The 24,822-nt window shown below is 39.0% G+C and overlaps 1 protein-coding gene across 3 annotated transcripts in view; it reads right to left on the reverse strand.

The window, feature by feature from the left end:
• The window catches only part of PTPN13 (protein tyrosine phosphatase non-receptor type 13), a 111,340-nt gene that overhangs the window by 42,222 nt on the left and 44,296 nt on the right, over nucleotides 1-24,822 (reverse strand). For all 3 annotated transcript variants that reach the window (XM_059470737.1, XM_059470736.1, XM_059470735.1), the window contains exons 7-9: nucleotides 14,296-14,859; nucleotides 4,687-4,782; nucleotides 2,924-3,023 (exon numbers count right to left, since the gene is read on the reverse strand). In XM_059470737.1, coding sequence (XP_059326720.1) covers nucleotides 2,924-3,023; nucleotides 4,687-4,782; nucleotides 14,296-14,859 — 760 coding nt within the window. The remainder of the gene's footprint in view (nucleotides 1-2,923; nucleotides 3,024-4,686; nucleotides 4,783-14,295; nucleotides 14,860-24,822) is intronic.

The following is a 24,822-nucleotide window of genomic DNA, read 5'->3' on the forward strand; positions in this document are numbered from 1 at the left end:
AATGAATATGTACTGAAGGACAGTTGGTGTCTCTTGAATGCAAGAGAGACACTGAAACGTGCTCCCAAGTGCTGATGGAATTTAAGTAAAGGATTAAGTTGCATATACTTCCCCAAACTGTGGAATCAAATGGCCAGCCAAAGCATATAAACTCTGAGATCCTGCTCCTTGGAACTACTTGTTATCACCACTTTTACTTTGAGACCTGAGGTTTTTCAATCTATAAAAGCCATGGTCGCTGCAAAACAGGACATCTTAGAGCAGCAACATGCAATGTCCTGGATAAAAATATTAAGTTATTTTCTTAGAAATCCCCCATTTACCTAACTACCATCTTGGATGGAATTCCTTGTACACTTGTTAGCGCTGGAATCTTTTATGAACTGCTGTAGTAAGAGAGAGCACTGTTTTCTATTCAACTCACATTAGTAATGGAGGTATAATCTAAGTATTAGTACAGGACTGAATTCTGCTAGTGGCTGCTGTCCTGTTTCTCAGTAGGTCTGCAAAAAAAGCTAGTAAAACTAGCTGGCAGTCTTTTGTTTTTAGCTTGGATATATGTACTGTCTGGTAGTTAGATTAAGAAAAACCCAAACTTCTTCACCTATAAAAATGGGTGAACAATTATGAAAATCAGTTAATAACTACCTGTGGTACCCTACCATGATATTTTTGTGCAAGTGCAGTGGCATCAGAGTGAAGGTCAAGGATACAGGAGATTTTAAAAAATACTAAAAATACTGAATAGTTACATACATGCAAAATTCATTCCATTGCTAAGTACAACAGGTAAGTCTATGCTGTGCTTGCAAAACATATTTTCCTTCTTGATTTCACTCATATACAAATTACATCCATTAAAAGGTACCAGTCTTAACAGAGTAATATAACATAATGTGAAACAAACCATGAGAAACTATGTGCTCCTTCACCTCAGCATTTTCACTTGCATAATAGGCCTGATTCATTTACAACAATGACTCACTTACAATGTGACTCATTTACATACCACATACTACTTTCTGTTTCTGAAATACTTCATAAATAGAAACAAAAGCTCTCTATCAGCATCCACAAATTACTGCAGGTTTATTTGGAAGCATAACTACGGTGCTGAATGGGCAATTTCCTGGGTTCCAGGCAAAGCAGGAAGGTTGACTTAGCAGTTTTCAACAAAGTAAAAAAAAAAAAAAAAAAAAAGGCAAATAAGTTAAGAAATCTATATATTGCTTCTGTACATACAGTAGTAATAATCTGATTTGCCTTTTTAGTGTGGTGCTAAAACAGGATGAAACACAAAGTAAAAATGTACAGTTCTTTATCAGGGTTACATGGAATATAAACCAGTAACCCTTAGAAGCCTGCCATAAAAGCACATACATTATGTGAAGACAGGCAGGATTCCCATGAGTGCTCGGACACCACTAACACATAGAGCATCACACAGATATCATACTCGTGACAACAAAACTGTGTGGACTCAGTTAAGCTGCACCCAATCACTTCTTCCCTGCCAGAAATGCCAATATACAGGTTTTTAGACGACTCTGCATTTCTCAGTCAAAGTCCAGGTAGTAAGGAAACTAATTCACCAAATGAGGTAGCCAAAAGCTCTATGACCTCCAAGGAGCTCTTCTCGTGCTCACCTGCCCTGAGATGCAGTTCTTTTGAGACCCTGCCTTACCCAGATCCACTTTTGGTACACAATATTGTGCAAGGAGCAGACTCTCACTTATTTTCATCTCCATGTTCACAGCATGGCTCTAAGCCCTATTTACCCTTTGCTTTAAGGACACATTCACCAGCAGTGTCACATTACCCAAGACAGGCCAAATCTTCTCACACTTCCAAGTTTCTTTAATAGGATAGAGCAGGATTCTCCTCCAACATATGCCAAAAACATATAAATATCCTAGAATATTGAGCACAGCAGCATTATTTCTGCTGATCTACAGCATACAAAGCAAAAAGCCGCCAAGGGAAGGCTTTGTTGCTGTGATGTGATGAGGGAAGAAGGGAAGAAAGAGATGTGCCTTTATTTTTTACCCCTTGCTTCAAAAATTATCTGCATAATTTTGATGAAATCTTCCAAGGTGATTAGGTATCTGGCAGAGACCAGAGAAACTTTTAAATCCAGAAAGTCAATGTCAGCAAAACTTTTCAAACCTTTAGAGGGGAACCATTCTCAAAATGTAACAGATATGGCAAGATATGCTTCTGCTGTATTAAAAAAATGCTGTATCATAGGTGATGTTCAAAGTTTCAAAGAACCTACTTTTTAAAGCTGTACTGGTGAATGGCATTGGAAAAATGAAACTCATATGGGTGCTGTATTTGAATGCATTACTCAGCAAAGTAATTTTCAAAAAGCATAAACTGTTGCTGAATTGGCCTGCTTAGTATGTGCTGAGGTATTAAAAAATGAATCCAAACACAAAAACATGAGCTAAAGATTTTGCCAAAACAACCAAACCAAATGTATTGCTTTTGACGTATTTCAAGGAAATAAGCATGCTTCCATTTTGTTATTAAATGAAAAAAAAAACCCACAAATAAATCTGTATTAATATCAGTAATTTCAAAAACTTTGTTCTGGAAAAGTATAATTTAAAAGTAATTAAATATTTCCAAGCAGAACAGCCTCTGACCTTCTGACAGTTATAACAACCTGAGTTCAACCCAGTCTCCATTAAACATGGGAACTAAATGTGTGCACCCAACTTATCTCTGCATTACAGAGCATCAAGAGACTTTTACTTCAGAGTGCAATATTTAATTCTGAAGCACTAATTTCATTCAAGTATTACATGCCGTGTTTTTATAGTCTTAACCAGAAGCAGGGATGGGAGTGAAAAACTTCACCTGCAGATTTAGAATACATTCTTTGATAAAGAAAAAGCCATATTGTTTTCAAAGGGTTTACCTTGTTCTCTGAGAATTAGGTTGACTTGATGTGGAGATATCATCAGCACCTGATAACACACCACTGGCATCATCTCTCTTGAAAACTTCATTTCTTCTCACTAGCAAACCAAAAGACAAATTAATACCTTGGACAACAAAGCACACAGAGTAATCCCATCTAAATCTCAAGGATTTATCAGTCATATGAGATTACTCAGAAGGAATCGAATTTATCTGTTCTGCACAATGGCACCACAGCATGAAACAAATTAACATTATGAAGTTGATTTCAGTTTTCAGAGCTACCTTACAGTTTTACCCCAACAAAAATAGCTGATAGACCTTTGAAGAAGAATACTAAGGAAGGCCTAAAAGAAATCACAATAAAACTTCACAAAATTTCATAGACCCCTTCCCAAGGAAACATATCTTTTTTGTCAGCCATGAGTTGAGACAAACATGGCAGAGACATCATACAAAACTACTCAGAGCAGAAAGAGAGCAGCTAGTTGACTATGCATCCAGTACAAAAAAAAAAGGAGCTAAGAAGGCAGTATCTGAACTTCTAATCATTATCTTTGGAATCTGACTCCTCATTATAATTTATAGGTTTTTTTCCTTTTGGCAATACATTAACCTGTGATTCTCTTTGTAAAATCACAGCTTTCGCTGGAAGATCTTCCTGTGGCAGCACCTGAGATGCCACATGCTGAGCTTGATTTTGCACAGTACTTCACTTCCCCCTCTTACTGTACCCTCAGCAAACAGAGCTGGCAAGAGAGCTCCTGCAGAACACACTAAAGCCACATTGATTTAGAAATAGGTTTTTTTTTTTACAGTCATTTCACTGAGCCCAGATATACTTCTACTAGAAGGCAGCAGAAGGCAGCTCTATCTTGCCTGTACAACCTTAGGAGTTGTCGACTTTGGACCAGAACACATAAACAGTCTGCTCCAAATTGCAAGCAAGCAAAGGGAAATTACAGGAGCCTCAGAACTTGTTACTGCTCCTAAGGCTCCTGGCTCAGTAAGCACAAGGACAGACAATGACAAAGGAGGTTGAGAGAGCAGTGAGAACATGGAGGCTGGGCTGGAATTCTGTGCATACAGAACACATATAGCACAGCTATATTCTAGCTTCCTAACTATTGTTTTCTTTCCTAATTTTCACCAAATGGTTTGTCTCCGTTTTTTATAATGATTCTGCAAAGATGATTCTTCCTGCCATACATCACCAAACAATCTTTCGTATCATCTCCTGCTTTTTCAAGTGATTGATTTAATATAAACTACTTAAATTTATCTTACTAACAGCCTGTACTGTGTAGTACTTTAGCATTACACTGAAATCCTTGGCATATAAATTATAAACCACTTAACCCTCATAATAAATCCCACTAATATAATTATATTATGGAGGTCCCACATGAAGCTTTTGTAATTCACTGTTACTGTGCGCTAACAACAGCTCCATAATTTTTCAGCAGCATTTTCTGTTATTTAAAAAACAACACTTCTAGTAAAAAGTTAATTATTTCCAGCTTTTCCTACCAAGTTCCCTCCCAGAGTGCCTCACATCAAACTTATTTCTGAACAGACTGCACATTATGCTGATCTGTACATCATGTAATTTCATCCTCTTAGAACTTCGTATCAGGACAATTATCAAAACTCCTACTAAAGGCTTTTGTGGTCTGGTTTTCATCTCAAACTTTTTTCTTTAGGTTTTTTTGTTTCTTTGGGTTTTTGGTTGGTTGGTTGGTTTTTAAACATAGGTCTTACCTTGCCTGAAATCTGGTTCTGAAGAAATAACAGATGGACTTTCACTCGAAGTACTATAAACATCGCTGTGATAAGATTTGTACCTTCTCAAAGGCTCTGAAAGTTTAAACCAAGGTGTCAGACGGTAGAAGAATGCAACAGTTATAATGTAAAAAATCAAATACAAACATTTGACTTTTTAAAAAATATTTTCAAACCGTTTTAAAATGCCTGAGGCTATGGAGTCTAAAAGCAAACACCCAGGGGATGCTGGGCAGTCCCATTCTGTTCCCATGGCCTGAGGGTTCTGTGGTCAGCCTGGCTGCTCTGACTATCCCAATGCAGCCACCTCCTCTGAATTTCCCTCAACATCACTTCCAAGTTAAAACTGGTATTTAAAATACCATTTGAGACCCAAGACAAAACCAGATCCCTCCTACACAAACAAACCAGGTGCAAGGGTTTTGGTGTGCATCTCTTGCATGTAAAAAGCAATCACCAAACTCAGTCCCTGCCTCCTTTATGATGTGAAAAGAAAAATATCCAGAGAGATAAAGCAAGCACTGGAAAATTATAATTCAGCTCATCTCTGACATCCACAAAATATGATTAACAATCAATTAGTAAGCCCCTAGAGGATATTTAATTAACCAGAACAGCTAAACTGATGTGATGAGAAATCAATACAGCAGTCTCAGTTCCTACTCTCAGGGGATTACATAAATAACATACAGGAGCAAAGGACTCCACAGAAGGCGGTATGTACTTGACATTTGCAACAATCTCCCAGAACTCTCCTAAGCACAAGCCAATAACCATACACAGAATGTGCATTAAAGCAGAACACACACACACACAAAAAGATTCTCTACATCTTGGGAATACCAATGCTTCACTGTCAAAATGAGACAAAAAACCTCAGGTGTCCTCATTTGCAGAAGGCTGTTTCTGGTCTGACTATAGTTAATGTTTTTGAAAACAGAAGCAGTGATATAGAGAAAGCACATGTAACTGCTGTGAAAACAAGCGCCAGTCACTACAGCAAGAAACATGCAATGCAAGAATACAAAATGGGGAACACATGAGCAGATGTTTCTGGAGGCTGCAGCAAGGAAATCAGAAATTCTAACTTTTCACACACAGAAAAAATGTGGTGAAAAATTCTGAGGGACCAATAAACCTGCTGCTTAACTTCTGTTAGGTCAGATGACAGGTTATTCAACAACACTACTCATACAGAATTCCTACACAAGTAGGAAAAATTCCAAATAGGAAAGAAGCATGAAAAGAAGTAAGATAATGCAGTACTCCAAGAACTAAAGTTTGTTCATGTTCATTTTGGACAGTTTCCAAAACCTTCCTCTTTAAAAGCCTTCATTCCCCCCGTTTTTACCCAGCTCACTTGAGCTGTGTAGGGAATCTTTAAGAAAACTGGGAAAGGTAAGCAAAGCTACAAATCAGCTCATGAAACCAACAGGTCTCACCAGCCCATCACAGTTGCACAGTTTAGCAGGATAAAACCCAATTTATCCAAAGAACATTTTGCCATTCAACTCTCAGAAAGGAACAGTATGGGCCTACAGCAAGATGAAAAGAATCCACTGGGGCTGTGTGGGAGCAGTGAGATTGCTTCAATCTTCCACAATGGCTACTTTCAATGTGGTGGATTTTACAACAAAGAAATCTGCCCCCAGTCTAGCAATTACTTGCCTACCATGGGAAATAAAAACCAAATTCAGTGGGTAGCTTTTGGAGATGTGTTTTCAAAATGCTCCTAGCCCTTAAGTGAGGCATCAATCCACACACAGCACTGGAGCTGCAGTACTGAAGTGTTTAACTAAAACCAGACCTCTTGTTTCCCAGTAGTTTTATTAGCTGTAGGTTTTTCAAGTCTGCTGAACTGACTTTGAAGCAAGATGATGGAGAGGGAACAATAAAAAATGACGTGAGATTTTAAACAGACTTATTTTTTTCCACTTAGTCAGCAGCTAGGGCTTCTCAAATTGCACACAAATTATGGCTCCATTCTGGTTCTTTGAGACATTGAATTTTGAAAACACCAAACCCATGATAAAACAGAAATATGCAGTTAAACCACGAGACAAGTGTTTGTAGGTGGTGGCATGCTATGGGACTCTGCAGGGTGTTTGATTTCTCCTGACTCATCCTGTTAGCAGGGGCTGGTGCCATGCTGTAGGCCAAGAAGTCCATGAACCAAGAAACAAAAAGCAAAATTTCCACACAGTGTTTATCTCAATGTTGTCACAGATCCTCACATAAGGCCCGACAAGGCTCAAACCTACTCACAAGTAGAGCTGGAGAGAGGACCACACTCCTGTCTTGCCACATCCTTCTCCCTAATCAAGGCCACACAACTTAACCCAAGAACACAAGCAAATGTATTATTTTCATCTGCTGGAAGCATTCAACAGCCTTTCCATGCTGGGCTATCAGGCAAAGTTTCAAGGCAATTAAGAAGCTACATCCTGAAATTTCATGTAAATCCTCTAGATTTACATCCATTTTGCTCAGTTTAGAGAAAACACATACAGATGTGGAACTGTTTGCTGCTGGGGCATCTTCCTTCCAGTTCTCTGCTGGCCTACACAAACATCTGTGTACACCCCCTAACATCCCCCAGCACTACACCCCCTGTTAACCAAGTGCCTTTTTCCAGGGCACAGGCAGAATATGCACTGCAGACCTGCAAATACTCCATTAAAATGTAAATATTGAGAATATTCTATCTATATGCTTGCATAGTCATCCAAATAATTTATGCTCTCTCCTCCAGCAAGTTCTCCTCAATTCTAATGTATCGTATTAGGATTTAACTTCAAAGAAGACACTTGGATCATGTCCAAGCTAAGCTTCTAATTAAGAATTGCCTTCCAAAGGTCACAAGTCCCAGTTCTGAGATCAAATTAAAGTTTAGCTTTTCATACAGAAGTTCCAAAAGTAAAGACAAACTTCTAGACAAACTGTCTGGCTGGGAAGGAGCTGAAAAATGACAACAAAGGCTAGAGACTACAATAAAACAACTTATCTCCCATATTTACAATTTTGCCTTGGAATTCTGAATGGCCTGGGTTTGCTGTCTTAGTTTCTTGGGGGTTTTGGTTTGTTTTTTTAAAAATTTTTGGTGACTGAAGAGAGACTTCAGAACTGATTTCACTTCTATAAACACCAAGCATATTGTAGCAAAAACAATTGTATCAGTTACCTTCCTTAACATTTCGCTGTTTAGATTACATCTTTTACCAGAACACTTTGAACTATTTCATTCCTTAATAGAAAAAACCCATGAGTTTAAGCACGTTTTAAGAGTTTGTAACTAAAATGAATATACAGAATTTGTACTAACAAGTGAAATAAGCATGATGCAAAGGTAGATGATGCATTACAAGTTGGAGAGTCTGTCTTTGTGCTTTTTCAAGTTCCCTATCAAAACCAGCAGAGCCCAACCTCCCAGGCACATCGTGCAGCATGAAATAACAAAACATGCTATTTACACAAGGCGAGACCCGCAAGCCCAGACAAGTTACTAACAGAGAGCCTCACCTCAGCCAACTTCAACAGAAATCAGAGAACCACATTCAGCTTGGAATTTCATTATCCTGAACACCAGTCACATCAGATATCCAGGTTTTCAAATACACATTATTACAGAATTATTTCTGGCGGCACAGAGAAGGCGGCAGAATTAAACCGACGGTTTCGTGACAGGGAGAGAGCTCTCGTTTGCCCTTTGAAGTTTGCTGGTGGGTGCCTATTTCAAGAGAGTGGTACTATAACACCACTTAAAACACATTAACTGTCCTTCAGGAGAAGCTGGGACTCACTCCTTTCCCATGAGTTAAATCAATAAATGAGCTTCATGTTTGCTTTTCCTTTTTCTCTTTTCATCTAAGAAAACTTGAACTATCTTATTCAAGCCAGTATAGGTTTAACAGGAAGGACATCAAGATCCAGTTCAAATTCCTGGTAGGGATCCACATCCAACAACTGACACAGGAAGCTATCCCATTCAGACTTCCAGGGGGGCAGGCTCATTCTAACTTGCAAGGTCTCCACCACTCACATTCCACATGAGAAAGCTGTACTGCACATGCAGTCCAAGTCAGCATCCCCCAGGGAGCTCCATCTGGTGCTGAGGGCCTGGCAGGACCTAATGTACCTTAGATTAGATGTAACCTAATGTAGAAAAATGTAGCCTTGGAAAACTGCAAAGAACTCACATCTCTAGTGCTAGGCTGGAAAGGAAAACAGAGAGATTAACAATAACAGTGCCAGGGTCTGGTAGGAACTCAAGAGTCCTGTATTTAGAGAGACACCCCTGTTTTCTGGATCTGGATCATGCCATCTGGGATAAGGTATGTAAACTAACACAGGCCCAGACAGAGTTTGTCTAACAAAGTTGTTTGCCTGTTTTAATTTAAATGTTTTATCCAACTGAGAATGCAATGTATTGACCAGAAATTGACAATCTCAGATTGTGTGAGCTGCTGAAAGCTCGATAGATGAGATAAAGCAGATGCCATTCTGCTGTGCAATTATGCAATTGTTAGAGCTGGTATACTACCCAATGTTAAGCTGTGAAACTCAGAACAAAGTAATAACTGCTGATGCCATAGTACTTGTATTTTACAGATATCCCACAAATACTTTCTTCCTTGAAAAGCCAGTGTCTCTTGTCCCAGTAAAATCAACAGCTGGAGTTCTCTAACCAAAATAGCATCAGTCCATTATCCTACCTCTCAGATTCATTAAAATTATTTCTGAATATTGTTCTACTGGACACACCAACCACATGAGAATCTATTTTGTCACAAATGAATTTAAATCACACTGCAGCACCACCGAGACATGTGAAAACTGCCCCTTCCTTTGCCTTCACATGCAAACAGATGTGCCATTGTGCATGACTGGAATGGCCCACAGTGAACTCAGAAACCCAGAACACAGAATTCAAGACAAAAAGGAAGTATGTGCACTTCAATGATGTCACAGTGCTAAGTTTGTAATGCAACTATGCACTTTCCCCCCCTAAATCAAATCTCCCATTTAACCCACTTCTACAGAAATTCCCAAATTCAAACTTCTGGGGCTTAATCTACTGGGATACATTTGCTACCAACAGCTACCTGACTACCTGCAGAAATTTTCCCTTATTCAAAAATGCACCTTTAAACTAAGAGAGTGCCTAAAATCCAGGCCTTTAGAGTATCCATAAGTGTAATTTTTAACTGCAACCTTCCCAGCTAAACACAGGCTGTCATAACATGGAAATTTCATAAATGGGGTCCAAATGAGTCTTCAAGGTGGCTAATGAGAAGTTTCATGAGATAAACACATAGAAGAAGACTTAGGAGGAAAAGACTCTTCTCTAGAAATATAGACTATTACTGCCACTTCCTGCTGACTCTATGAAGCAAGAACAATAATTGGACAAAAACCATAAAATCTGAGGACTTAATAGTCTGGGTTTTTTGTTGGAAAAAAAATAAAGGTAGAAATAGAGAGGAATAAACACAACTTGCGGGTCTGGAATTCACATGGTTCCCAACTGCAAAAACATTGAGCAAAGGCTTGAGAATATTCCCAAACCACCCCCCTTTCCCCACCCCTGGATTCAGCATTCCAGAACTTCAGCAAGATCAACTTTTCCAGTATCCTCCCATCTTTTTTTGCCCTGTATGCTATTTCAACCCACAGCCAGCTATATTACTACTCTGCTTTTGTTCTCCTGTATTCCACAAGGGCATGGGCAAGCTTTATGCTCTCTCATGTATCTCACAACATCCTCATAAACAACACTGTGTTTAAAAAAAAGTAAAAAAGGATACTCATTCACTCAAGTAACACATAAATCCTTTCACTTTGAATTATGCATTCACTCAAAACAAAGAGTGGGGGGAGGAGCTGCCTAAGCAAAAGGAGAGGTTCAGACAAGGCTACCATTACCCTCTCACAGCCTTGTGCCTTGCTACTGAGCCATTGGCAGGCAGGCCTAGGATAGGAAAACTTGAATGTGTGTACACTTGACAAGTGTCAGGAGATACAGTTTGGTGGGAGAGAAGGCAAAAAAACCTGGAGCATGGGGGAACAGATGACACCTTCACACTCTTGAGCTGCAATGCAAGCTTGCAAAATGTAAAAGATTGTTATTTTCTCTCTGAAAGAAATAGGACACTATCAGCAGGTGCCAGGCAACAATTTCTGATTTTCAAAAGAACACTAAAAACAAAACCTGCTCTCTGGGTACAGGTAAGGTGTTTGGGTTTAACACCTAACAACTTCTTAACTCTAATAAATTCTAAGGTCACAAAACCTCCATAACAAAACAAGAATGAAGAAAAGGGCAAAGGCGAAGAACTTACTGTCTTGGCAAAATTAACACATACTTTTAGAGTCTCTTATTAGTGATCAGAATTGGCTACACCATAAGTCAAATAGCAGACACTTGGCCTTGCCCCATCTGGCTAAATGGCACCTAATCATAAACAATCATCTTCAGTATAGAAGAGATAAACAACCTCAACCCTGAAACTGTACAGCAGATTAACATAAGCCAGCAAGTTCAAGAGCAAGGCAGTCACAAGGACACGGTCCTTGGAAGCCTTTTGAGGCTAAATCTGAAATGTTGTAACAGTATATTATAGTGCAATTTAGATGGTCTGCAGCTCACTACAAAGTACCACAGCACAGCTGTAATAAAAGCTCTGTCATTCTTTCCACTATAAACTCTGCTTTTCATGAGTTTATAATTTAGATTGTAAAAATCTGTTCTGAGTGAAAGCTTGGCAAACCAGAGTCTGTGCATAAGAACATGTTCTTTTTCCAAGGCAGTCAGCTCCTTAAGGTTTTATGAAAAGCGGAGAAGTTTTCCAGCTTAACCCAAAGTAAGGTAAAGAAAAATAAGCCATATGTCACTTAAATTCCTTTGTAGTTTGAGGAGGGAAGTTTTATCTTGCCAAGTTCAACTCACAGAGAGTCCAATGTCACTTCACAATTCAAAAATGGAAAAACAATGCATACAGCCAAAAGCAGAGGCTTAATAAAATTTACACAGGCTTAGCTGTAACCTAGACCTGGGCTCAACTGAACTGAAAATATCCCCAGACCTACCAAAGAGAAGGCAGATTGTCTCTCCTCTGCTGCCCAACCATAACCCTGTTTCCCGTGACTCCTTGCCCATTCCTCCCCCTCCAAACTGAACTGAACTCTTATTCCAAAGTGCATGAACTTTTGAAGTTAGTTATTCTCCTTCTCTTTCACTCATGCCTCTCAGCTGCTCTGGTCAGAAGAGTAATTCCACACACATTGACACTTGATAGTGTTGAATGTGGAAATATCTGTCTACCTACTAAGTACTTCAAAATTACATACAACAGTAACACACAAAAACTCAAGACTGTATTTTTCATTTCTTTGACAGATGAAACTGGCAATAGACTTTTTACAAAAGATCTTAAGAGACATGTCTCATGTAAAAAAATGCAAGATGAGGATCAGTATGGAACAAAAAAATGAAAAGGGAAAGAAGTCTTAACAGACCAGCAGACTTTATGTATTAAGACTTTGGTGAATTTGCTTGCTAAGGCAGAATAGATACTTCCAGTCTAGTTTCTCAAGCCCTAAAAGACATAACAGCAGCTAACTCCTATATGAAAAAGCATTCATCATCCATCTTCCTAGAATACTCCTTTAAACTGGCTCATTAAAAATTCACATTCACAACTAGTTTCTGGTCCAAAAGATTTTCTTTAAGTAGTTAACTGACCAAAGAAATTGAACAATTGAGAGCCTAAAATATAACAGTAAAGCACACACTCCCACCTTCAAGACTGAAACACACCTTCCTTGAAAATAGAAAACTCCGAAACTCAGCTACCTGTTGAGAAAGTGTCTTTACTTTTTTCCTAGCAAGTAATTCAGAAGGATGGGCAGTGAGTCATTGGCTACTGCCTCAGTCTTCCCTGTACAAGTTTGTCACTCAGCCTCTGTGACTATTAAGGTCCATTCCCCAGTTTACTTTGACTGCACTTTCACCCATTCCCCTTATGAATTGAGTAGTTTCACACATCTGACCGATCTCAGTTTGCAAGGCACAGGCATGTTTTGTTTTCTGCCATCTCCCAATCTGCCCGAATGAGAATGATAAAGCCATTGCTCATCAATGGGTTTGGCCATGCTTTTGGTTTTGCTCTTATGCAACACAAACCTGCACAAAGCTGCACTCCTGAACAACAAGGCTATTGAGCTTTCCCAATGCTGGGAGTGGCCTCCTCTTAAACTCTGTCAGCTGCCTATCCCCAGCGATCCCAGTTGACTCATAAACTTGAGATGGACCCTGTTGATTTCAGGGTCCATGATTTGATTTGATTTCATCTTAAACCAAAGCCAACCAAGCTTCCCTCATCAGACACCCTGATAGATAACAACAGATAATAAACTTCTATAAAGATAAACAATGGTAACTCTACAGTGTTGCTTTCATCTGTGTTCATTTCTTCAGTGATAACGTGACCCTCATCTCCTCATTGGAAGATGCTGATCTGATAGCACAGGAGAACTCCAGCTGTACAGAAATCACAGCAGCTTTTTAACCTGCCGATGCCATTTCAGTATCACTCCTCCTTTCTGGAACAAAAGGCTCACATGCACAGGAGAGGATCAGCTTCCCGTGCTAATTGCAATACAAGCATGTCCCAAGCTGGCTATAAAGGGCATGAGCGGGCATTTTCAGAAATTCAACCTTGACAAAAGGCTTTATCCTCTCTCCTTAATATGGAGGTGTTTACATCTCAGGTAGAAGGAAGTTAAGGTAGGGTGTGTTTTCCCAGTTACTCCTGTCACACAACAGGGAGGCTAACTCACCAGTTTTTGAGTAAATGCCTGAGCCAGCTCTATACATACAGCTCTTGCAGCACACACCTTGGATGACCAAATGAGGCTTTCTGGCCCAGCACAAGCAGGATCCAGCTCCGCTCTCCATTTCTATCCAACTGTCTCAAACTTACAGTCCCTGAAAATCACCCCACAAAACCAAAGAAAATAAAACATGTAGTTCCAGTTCCAGAGGGTTCTGCATCAAGGTAATTTTATAACTTTACCCACAACAATTACGAAGACTTGCTCCCCCCCCATGCATTTTTTAATAAACTGATGGAACTTGTGTGAAGCACTCCCACTGAAGTGAAGATCTGAACACAAGGCCAAAAAAAATTCATATTTAAGGGCTTAAGTCCAGAGTTATACAGCACAAAAACAGAGATCTGGAGATGAAATTCTGCCTTTCCTCAGGGACATAAATCCATCTCTAATAGCTGGAGATGAGAATTTTCCTTTAAGGAAAATTGCTTGACAATTGGCTGTTACCAGCTTTTTTTTTTCCTAATTGTAATTGATGAGCTTGATACTGGTTAGAGATCAACTATTCTGAGTGAGCAACCTGGACAACCAATTTATCTTCATTGACAACAGATTACTGACTTCACTTCATGTAAAAAAGAGATGAAGCAAAGCTCTCGGCTGTTTCAAGAGCTGCAACAAGAGACCTCAACTTTATAATAATGAGAAATCTTTGTTTGATGAGTGGAACACTGAGAAAATCAAAGCTTCACTAACCTTCTACATTCATAGCTTCCCTCAGAAGCTGCAACTTCTTCTGTCTCTCTCTTATCCTGTCAAAGGCACTTGATATTGCTGCAGAAGTTGATGTCTCAGGCATGTGGCGTGTTTGGTCCAGTTTCTGTGGTCCAAAGACATCCAGTGCTATGCTCCCATCAGAGTACCTTGCTTCCTTGTTCCTGGCAGCAGTAGAAGTCCTTACTGTAAATGTTTCACCCTGATGGCTGTGCCTGTGAGGGCCTCCAGCATGGTCCCTCTCAGCTGCCTTGTCAGTAGTGCAAAGCAAATCTGTGGAAGAAGCCCATATTTTCCGTTTGGGAGGGACATCTGTGTGAAGGTGACCTTTTTTCTCAAGCTCACTGGTTTTACACCTATGAGGACAGAAAACATCTTCCTGACCCGAACTGTAATCTGCAGAAATGCCCTGGAAAAACTCTTCCTCGTCGCGTGTTCCTCTGATGGACAGAAATCCCATAGACTTGCTAAGTCCTTTGTTAAGGGTGGTCTGTTGAGAGAAGTGAGCTCTGTGTCCATCAGGTGCATCAACCATCAGTGGTTTTCCTGGAATGAGGAGACATTTCATACATGTAATTTTCTACCTAATACACAGGAGTCCAACACAAATTAGTCAGAGTGTATGATGAACACACGCTTGGGCATTGGTTTTGCCACACAAAGCATTGAGAAGGCTGCTCCCTCAGTCAACAAAGACAGAAATACAAATGCTTAATACATAATGGCCATTTTATTTCTTTTATTTCTAAAAAGCTCAAGAAAAAAAATAAGGCCTGTTATAATTCTGTATTAACAGTAAAAACCCCCAAACTGTCACATACTTGCTGAAAGTTGTTTTCTCATTCGTTTCGCTTTCAAAATAGCCTGGACTATCACCAAAAATACTACTTAATAATCAATCTGAAATCAGCCATTCCTCTCACACCCAAATACACCGCCTACAGGTTTTAATAACAAGTCCAGGTCTGTTCTACAGATTTACAGATGCCCTGCAATAGAGTCAGCAGCAAGAAAAGAATGACTGTGTACTTAGGAATTATAAAAATCCTGGATCTTCCTCTAATGACTAATTTTGGTGACTACAGTATCTCCTGGCAAATACTCTGAAACCAACAAAGATACCAGGGTTAAAATGATTCTATGAGTCTGCACCCTTTGAGTTTCACTAATAGATAGATCTGCCAATACTTAGGAAGTTTCGTTTCTCCTTCTCCCTTCTCATGAAATTACTTCCAGAATAAAAGAAACTGCCAGAGGTGGAACCATATCAATGAAATATGTGGTTTCTGAAGAATATCATATCATGGTAACCAAGAAGTTTTTTTCCCAGGTGGAGTCAGCATGGCATGTGACTGATGCCTTCCTTAGAGCTAGCTCCATCTTTATGGTGATATTCCCATGTACATTCTTTAAGAAGGAGCAGCCTTGAAGATTTCACTGCAAAAGCCAGCAGTCATGAGTTCAAAGTAATCCCTGTGCTGTATCTACTAGTCTTGAAGAATGCTACACAGTCCTGACTGCATCGATTGAAATTAACTGCCCCACTTGCACAGCAGGCTCCTGATGATCTTTATCTAGAGTGTTATCCTTCCAAACAGAATTTCACAGAATGCTTTAGGGATGTTTGGAAATGTAGTCACTAATGCTTTAAAAGCTTATAGCTTTTAAAGGTGTAAACATCTTTCAACTCTGATATACTTCTTCAAGAAGGGCTGTTCTTTTAGTTTGTAGTTTTTATTTCTGTGATACTTAACTAACAATCAAAACCAGCAAGACTCAAGCCAAATGCAGCCAAGTAGTCCCTTGCTTCCTACCACCATGCAAACACATGATGATAAAATGTTAGGGTTTGGATTGTCTAAAGGTGTCCTGTAAGAAATCACACACAATTCCCACATGCTCTAGCCAAGAAAATAAATAACACTTTTGCCAGTGAGAACACACTAATCTTCTAAAAGGATCTGATGCCTCATTTTGTATTTTACAAAGATAGCTTTAATATGAAACTAAACATAATTATCTTTGTGGTCAAGTAAATATTACATTATTACCTTATTCTCAGACTATATATCATCCTAAGACTGGTGAACTACGTATAATTCACACACGAAAAAGCCTTTTAAAAATAAGTGTTCATTGTGGAGTTCCCACTACCCATCTAAAGCAGAGGGATGGTACCCACTCTGCAAACATGTACTTTGCATTCATGTACATGCACCAAGGACAAACATTCCTGAGAATTTTAACTCAGTCATTTGTGAGACAAAAAACTAAACACTGCAGTTGGCTTTTTAAGAAGGCCAACAGGAACACAAATCAAAAGGAGCTCTGAGAATCCTCCCCAGTAATGAGAGTTCCAGGATAATTTTAGGCTGGAAAAAACCAAAACAACCTCCTCTACACACTGTAAAAAACCCCAAACACCCACTTTAACACTGAAAGCATTTACATCCAGGGTCCTTACTGAACAAAACAAAGGCAAACAAAGCAGAAAAAAACCAAGAGAAGGAGGCAGCTGCAACTCCTATGCACTACCACAGCTATGCACGCAGGATTACTCGCTACAGCATCAGTCATGACTCAGAAGAACATTCCTGCTTCAAAAGATCATTTAGGTCTCTGCACACTGATCCTGTTGCAGGATCGAATGCAAAGAGTCACAAGGTACTTTCGGCACCTGTGGGTATCCTCACCACAGCATTCCAGAGACACAACCCTCTCTTGCTGTGGGCTGGTGAAAACTGCAGCTACAGAGCCCTGTCAGTGAAAAAGAGTGCTGGGGGCAAGGAGCATCCTCCTCACCAAAGCTGTGCACTTGGATATACCAGAAGCTATTTCCTGTCTGCACAGAAGCACTGAAGACCCAAGCTCCTTTGCCTGAGCACACCAGAGATGCCCTCTACTCCCCACCCATTGGGCCTCCCCCCACAAGAAAAGTGAAGGCCACAAGCACTGTCTCATGGGCAGTGGCTAGGGAAGTGCTCATGGCTACAGCTTTGCCACTCAGACAGCCAAGGGCATGATGAGGCAGGAGATGAGCTGTCCTGCCACGAAGTAGTGCAGGAGGTGTTCCACTTCCACACTGCTCTTCCACTCTACAGGTCTAACTCAGATCCACATGACTTCTGCAGTCAGGGAGAGATTTCTACATAGTACCAAAATGAATGTACAGCTGGCCTCAACATTCAGGCTTGAGACTGTAAAATTCTCTTGGAAGTCTTTCATCTGTCCTTTATTACTCTCCTCATTGCCACTTCTGCTTTTTATCAGCCTTGCCAATTCTTCCCACCTCTGCAAAACCCATCCCTCTCTACATGACCTTGTTTCAACAAGCTCTGCCCAAATTGACTGACAGTGCCAACATGAGCTGGTTAAAAATCACCCTCAGAGAAGCGGAAAAAATGAGACTTTAGGGCAAGGAATGCACAGCCTGGGTATCTTGAGACGGCAAACTGAAACAAAGCAGCAATAGAGAACTTTGAGACCTGTACTTTATCCCAGCCAAAACTGTGTGCTGCTTTTAGCACCAGAGCAAAGAGGGATCAAGGGCAAGACTTCTCAACACAGAAGTAACTCAAGTGCAAATACCAGTAGTAAAATTGGATTAGGCAATCAGTCCAAGCCAATATTTCTGTTTTTAATAAGGTAAATCTGTCCTCATCCCTTCTTCCTTTTTTGAAGTACTATTATAGACTTTGTAAGTCACACGATCAACTATTAAGGTATTTTCACTTTTTTAATCCTGGACTTCCTCCACTACCTCAGCACTACTTGGATCAAGAGTCCTAAATGACTGCAGGAAGTCTCTTTCAGCACAAGGCTCATGTATCCAGATTCAAAAAAACAGTACACCTCCAAAACAGAGCAGACTGGAATAATATTCCTTCTTAAAAACGTGGCTATTCAGTTGAATGGCACGCTCAAGTCCAAATTCGTAAGTCAATATGTGATTTATTCTTCAGCTTTCCCCTCCCCTCCCCAGCTTTTATAATCAAATGTGTGGAAAAGTAAAGGAAAGCATCACTAGCAAAAATCTATATATAAGGACTAAATATCTAACTAATGATCAAAAGGAACCTGCATAAGGGAACTTGTATGTCTTAATAATGCAACACTCATTCTACGACCTTCCCCTTTAAAAAAAAAAAAGTTTGTATTTGTAGTGAAAACTCTGGAGACCTATCCCAAGCATCTTGGCTCGACTGGAGACATTAATTACACCACCTGAGACCACACAGATACTCCAGGCTTCAGTTACCCAGGTGTGCAACAGGACAGAGCAGTGCCTCCCTGTTTGTCAGTGAGGGTGACAGAACAAGCCATTGGCAATTAAGATATTAAAATGCTGCAGCATTAAGCAACTTCAAAAGGAATACTTTCCCCTTCCCCAGTTCCTTCTCTGTTGGACTAGACTCTCCTCCTTGCTCATCTGAAGAGTGTATGGGTTCTTGATTCCTCATATCGCCCTCAGGTGTTTATCCTCCACTTGATGTTACATTAGTGCAATTATTTATAATTACTGTAAATAATTCAAATGCAATTACAGTAACTGTATGATTCCAGTGTATAATATATAGTGAGGGAACATATACAATAAAAATAGCAATTAATCACCAGGAGTTCATGATTAAATTCCCTTGTGGTGCTAAAATGAAACTCCAGTTTTCCACACACACCTTCAACTGCCAGATGCTACATTTGGTAAATAACCATAGATCTGCTTCCTTCTTCCTTTGGTGTTTCCAGCTATGAATGTATCTACACCTTTTTACACCAGTGTCATTCACAGACCATCTTTCACTCAGGCTGACAGTAATCTGGTTGATTTTCCTCTGAGAGAGAGCTGCTGTCTAACTAAATCCAGTCTGTCTGCTATTACTTGTGTACCAGCCTGATCATACAGGCAATTAATATTAAGTAAGCACAAATACTGTTGGTACTATCACACACTGTATCTGTTTTTGCTGCCTAAACCCAACTCAATTTTCTTTAAAGTCTTTCTGCCTGCCCCTTCCTTTAGTTTGCACAAAACAGAACAACTCTGTTATGGATTTTGACTTGTGGATGTACATAGATGCACACATATGGGAGTGGGGGGTGGTTAGGAAGAGGGGCTGGGGGGTCGGAGCAGGGAAAGACTGCCCACATGTGCATGAGAACACCACACACACCATCTCTGCCAGATTGGAAGGTCTCAAGAGAGGAAATTATTATACAGGAGTTTAAAAAACATCTCCCACGCCATCTTTGTGCAGAAAACAAAGTAATAGAAAAAACCTCTTTCTCCCCAGACAACGCGGTTAGTTTCTAAAATATGAGTGGGTAGCTGATGGAGGAGTTGGGTTTGCAATCCCTTTGGAGCAGGCTAAAAGCCAAACAGAAGACAACAGAGCCAGATGTGGCCTGTGGGTTGACTGCTAGGAATGGCACCCCCTCTTTTCTTTTCCCTTCTAAATTGTTGAGAAAAATCCAAGTTTCAGACGGAAATATTCCTAAACAATGTATTCTCTGTGAAGGAAGAATTGAACTGGACACAAGGATTGTTGAAAGCACTATATGTAATTGCCAAATTATAAATCCTATATAAAAATTTGCATTCTGCTTTGGACTGACAGCTCTTCTATCAAAAAACACCAAAGAGCTCAAAAGACCAGGAATCTTTTTCAGAACAGTGGTAGTGAGCTTTGCCAAGCAGCACTTAATATTTCATAAATGCAACATTTTACCTCTTCCCTTCCTAGGCACCTCTGCAAGAAAAGGCAACCATTCCTCTTTCCCACTCAGCTTTATGGGTCAGGGTTTTTTGGGTACATTTCTCAACCAAGTAGGGAAAAGATCCACCTAGCTACTCCCTTTCTGGATTTTTGTGTATCCCAAGAGAAGCCCATTGATACAGCTGCTTTTCTGCACAGAGACAGCATTTGGCATCTCTAGATTGGTTTCCTCACTGATCCTTGCGTCTTACTTTGTTTTGGCTTCAAAGTTCTGAGTTTGTCCTCAGCACTGCTCTGGAAACATTTCCAGTAGCACCAGGCTGAAAGCTCCCTATACCTGGAGAAATTATACCTAAATTTAAAGATCTCCACCAATGCCAACCACCAGTACTACTAGATGAAAACAGAAACACTTATTGGAAGAAAACAGGCATGGCTTTAGAAGTGAAAAAGAATAAAATCTTTTTTTTTCTCTTTCAACAAGAAATCTTCATCTGGTTTTCATTTGGTTTTGCTGAACTCTGGAAGTTATTCTCCACCTACTCAGTTCTTTTTTTTTTCTGGAACTGAGGAGTCAGGGGAAATAAAGAAAAAAGTAAAAATAGTATATTTAACAGATTTACAGATGACAGATTTTCAAGCAAATGGAAAGAAGTTTGTGCTGCAGTTTTTGATAATTTAAGTCTGTGTGTTTGCATTTATCAAGACAATGTTTAAGCTACTTCAGTTTGCACATGGAGGTAATCACCATAAAGTGTTTCTTTATAGACCAAAAGTTGTGTTTTCACCCAGATCAGGAACGAAAACATAATGCACAGTCAGCTTCCTTGGATCAAGAGCAAAAAGGGTACATTTTCATTTATTTGAGTTTTTTGTTGATATTATGGAGAGCACTAATCAAACAGTAAAATATTGTTAAAATTAAAAGCAGCTGCACTGAGCATTTTTCATTCAGTTTACAACATCTACCATTTTTGTTACACCTGATAGTGCATACAGTCTAATTAAACAGGGAGTTGACCAACATCCACAATTTTAATCACTATTTCCAAATATTTCCTACTGTGTACAGTTAAGGTGAATCGAAATGATATTCAAGCCTTCATTCATGTGGCACATTTTTTTGGCAGAGAAAAAGGTCAGAATACAACTGTAATATTATAATATATGAATTGGACTCGTGAAAGTTTACCACATTGTAAAAGTCAAGTTAAAATCAGGGATCCTCATGGCAGGAAAACCAAAACACCTGTTAGCTGCATCCCTTTAGAAAATGAAATATCTCCAGCAAAGATCTGCCCTTGGATGGATCATCAACTTAAATTAGAACTTTGCAAACAAACACACAAGGTGCACAATTTCAGGTATTTGATGGCTGGGAAGCAGGTTTCCAGGCAAGTACAAGTTAGGGAGATTTCAAGTGAGCATTAAATAGCCATAACATTTATCTTTGAAACATCCTTTTCAAAGATAAATTGTGGCAAAGAGTAACAGAGTGAATTAATTCTTGCTTTATGTTTGGAAGAGTTTGACAGCTATTAAATATTTTGTCACACCAAAAGAACTTTATGAAGCCAATTAAGTAACTTTCACATATAATTCTTGATGTAAGAACTCTTTTGAGGTCTAAGGCATTTTTAAGTACAAAAATTAAGTAACTCATTGGTTCAGATGACTCATGACAGGTCTTACTGCTTTTATTTCTGCTGGCTCAGTCAGTTCCTAAACACTGTGTTCCGAATATGACTTGACTAAAACCAAATATTCTGTAATATTAATTTACAATAAATTACTTCTGCAGCCAACCCTGCTGTAAAACTCATTCACCAAGATAGCCACAGAAAGTGAGTCATGGAAGAGACAAAATAAAATTAACTGGGGAGAATATTAACACAAAGCTGTTTATTAATTTAATAATTATCTTGAAGACAAAGAGATGGAAATGAATAGCTGAAAATATCGAAGCTGGTTACATAAGGTGAGCAAAATATTTGATTTAAACATGCGAGGTGAAAATATTGTTAACTTAGGATAAATGTTTTGAAATTAAGTCCTGGCAATTATAATTGTGGATTAACATGGTATAGAAAACTGATCCTAATACTAATGAAATTCAAATAAAGGAAAAATCTTATCATTTTACAAAGACTGCAAGTATCTAAGGCATTAGTTGGCTACTCTCCAATGAGAAGCACATCTCTCTTACTGAACCATCTCTTGTGTTCATGAACTTAGCATGACTTAGCAGCACGATTTATTTTAAGTTACATGCTCCAAGTAACTTTCCAATACTATAAAGTTCACAAGAAATGGCATTCCCCTTATGCTGCTTTTTTCTCCATATGACAGCTATTCTATTCAACATGAATTCTAAGATTTTCACAACAACTCAAGAGAACTTCACCTCAGTGAACATCAGACAAGTCCTCTGTCCTTTCCAGCAAAGATTGCTGCTCACTGTATTTACTTTACTAATAATACACTAGAGAAATGACTAGGAAAGTTATACATATTCTTATGTGCACCAACCTCGCTCCCTCCAATCATCCCAGTGCTAAACTTGACCCAAAATGTGTTCTCAGAGGCAGTTAAACCAGAGAAAAGGGTAAAAGATGACTCACAGAACTTCTAACTCATTAGAAAGATGAAGGTTCAAAACTGTAATTGTCTCTTAGTAGCTTACTGACCTATTAAATGTTTGCCAATTTGCAACTGGACTAAGAGGCATTTATTTCAGCTACAAACAGCAGCAGAACAGCACAGCGACAAATCAGGGAAAAAGGACTTTGTGCCTTCCTCAGCAGTTCTGGTTTTTTAGGCTTTTTTTTTTTAATTGTAACATTTTTCTAAAACCTTCATCTGGCCTTCTACTTGTGGCTCCTCAATTTATGAGATTATGAGATTATATTTGATCAGCACTATATTCTGTAGCTCACTTTTCCTGAAATTTGCAGCTGTGCTCCCAGGGCAGCTGCACTGTGCTGTTATTGACTGAATTTGCACCAGCAAACCAGCACAGCATTGCAGAAAAAGAAATAACAAGCACTGAATCTCCCTGAATCAAATGCAAGCTGTTGCCCATTAGTATCAGACATCCATTTCACTGGGTCCTCACTAACTTCCAAATACATGACTCAGTGAACTTAACATCAGAACTGACAGTAAAAACAGAACTGACAACAGCAAGAACTGGTTTGGTTATTTGAGGGGCTCTGTTTTGTATATTACAATTCCCTGAGGTCTCAGCAAAATGAAGATCAAGCAATGGATCAAAGATCAAAATAAAGAGAAGATGGTGCTATTAAGGCATACTAGGAAAACTGACTGATAACAGAAGCAGAATTGGGAAAGGTTTTGGAGAAGCTAAGAAGGTAGTAAAGCTTCTAAGGAAAAGGAGAAAAATTAGTACCACAAATAAATAATACAGTGATACAGAGAAATTGGAAACGTTGGAGTGGAAGCAGGTCAGGCAACATATAAAACAAATGAATGAGTGATTTCCATTTTTTAAAATGATAATAGAGACTCAAATATCAGAAGACATGAAAAATATTTTCTGCTTCTAGGGATGGGGGGAAGACAGAACCATAACATCAAAATATCATAAAGCCTACAAGGTAAGTGAAAAGCAGTTGTGCTCATTGACAGCTCATCTTGAAAAGAATAGAAAAAAATCCAGTATTCAAGAGCATCTCATTAATAACTTGTACCTTTCAGACCAAGCTTGGAATTATGCAGATAATATAATGTTTTCATTGGAAGGGTGAAGCACAAACATTTATTCCCTGGGCTGCCACACATTTTCTGTAACATTCTACACATGCAAGCACTGTCAATGAGCTTCACAGGAACAGGTGTTAAGGGACGAGGACTATTCAGCCAGCTTTGTAATCTGGGGGTTGTCAGGTTCTCTTATTTCACAAATATTATTTAAGTAAAGATTCTATTAAATTAGAACTCTTCAGATAGTATGAAGTTGCCTAAAAAGAGAACTTTTCTTTCAGAAAGTAACTTTGACCAAGGTTGCTTAAAACTCTCTGTTAAACTTACTGATTGACAGCAGCTGAGCCAAGTGGACTCAGTCTCCAAGAATAAGAGGAAAAAACATTCTACCCATGACATTTTTTTCAAGTTAGAGAATATGGTAAAAAAACAGCAATTGGATCATCTAGTCTACTTCCCCTGAGTTAAAGACAGAGTCCCCAGAGGAAGTTTCAGACATTACATCTTATTCACCCTGATGCTGACCCAGAAAGCCACGAAGATATTGGCTGGAGCTAATAGAACAATCTCCAAAATTTAGTAGAACCTAAAACAAAAGGGTTTTTGTTAAGATATAATGAAGACACTGGGGACAAGCATTACTTCAGGAGAAAGAAAAATTTGCTAAAAAGTTTAAATGCAGTTGGGGTAGGAAAACAAATGGACAGAGAAACAAAACTCCTCAAACCACAAACATTTAAAAAGAGTTAAAGATTTTCTACGAAAATGAATAACAAAACAGCAAAAGACTGGTCAGTTGTATTAGAGAACAGAAAACTAGAAACAACAAAGAAAAGAATAATCAGAGTTTGCTAATGCAGTGAGAATAGACTTGAAAGACAACCCTGCTATGTCCCCAAAACTTTACAAATATTTTGATCATTACCAAAACACAGTTAACTATGGTTAGAGAATAAAAAGCAGAATAGGGGATGAAAAGAGGGCATAGAAATGAAAAACTTGAGGTACTAAGGCATTATGCTTAAATAAAGTTCTTGAAAAAAATACAGAATAGGGTACTACTGGCAAAAGA

The sequence above is a fragment of the Ammospiza nelsoni genome, chromosome 4, assembly GCF_027579445.1.
Source record: "Ammospiza nelsoni isolate bAmmNel1 chromosome 4, bAmmNel1.pri, whole genome shotgun sequence".
NCBI classification, from domain to species: Eukaryota; Metazoa; Chordata; class Aves; order Passeriformes; family Passerellidae; genus Ammospiza; species Ammospiza nelsoni.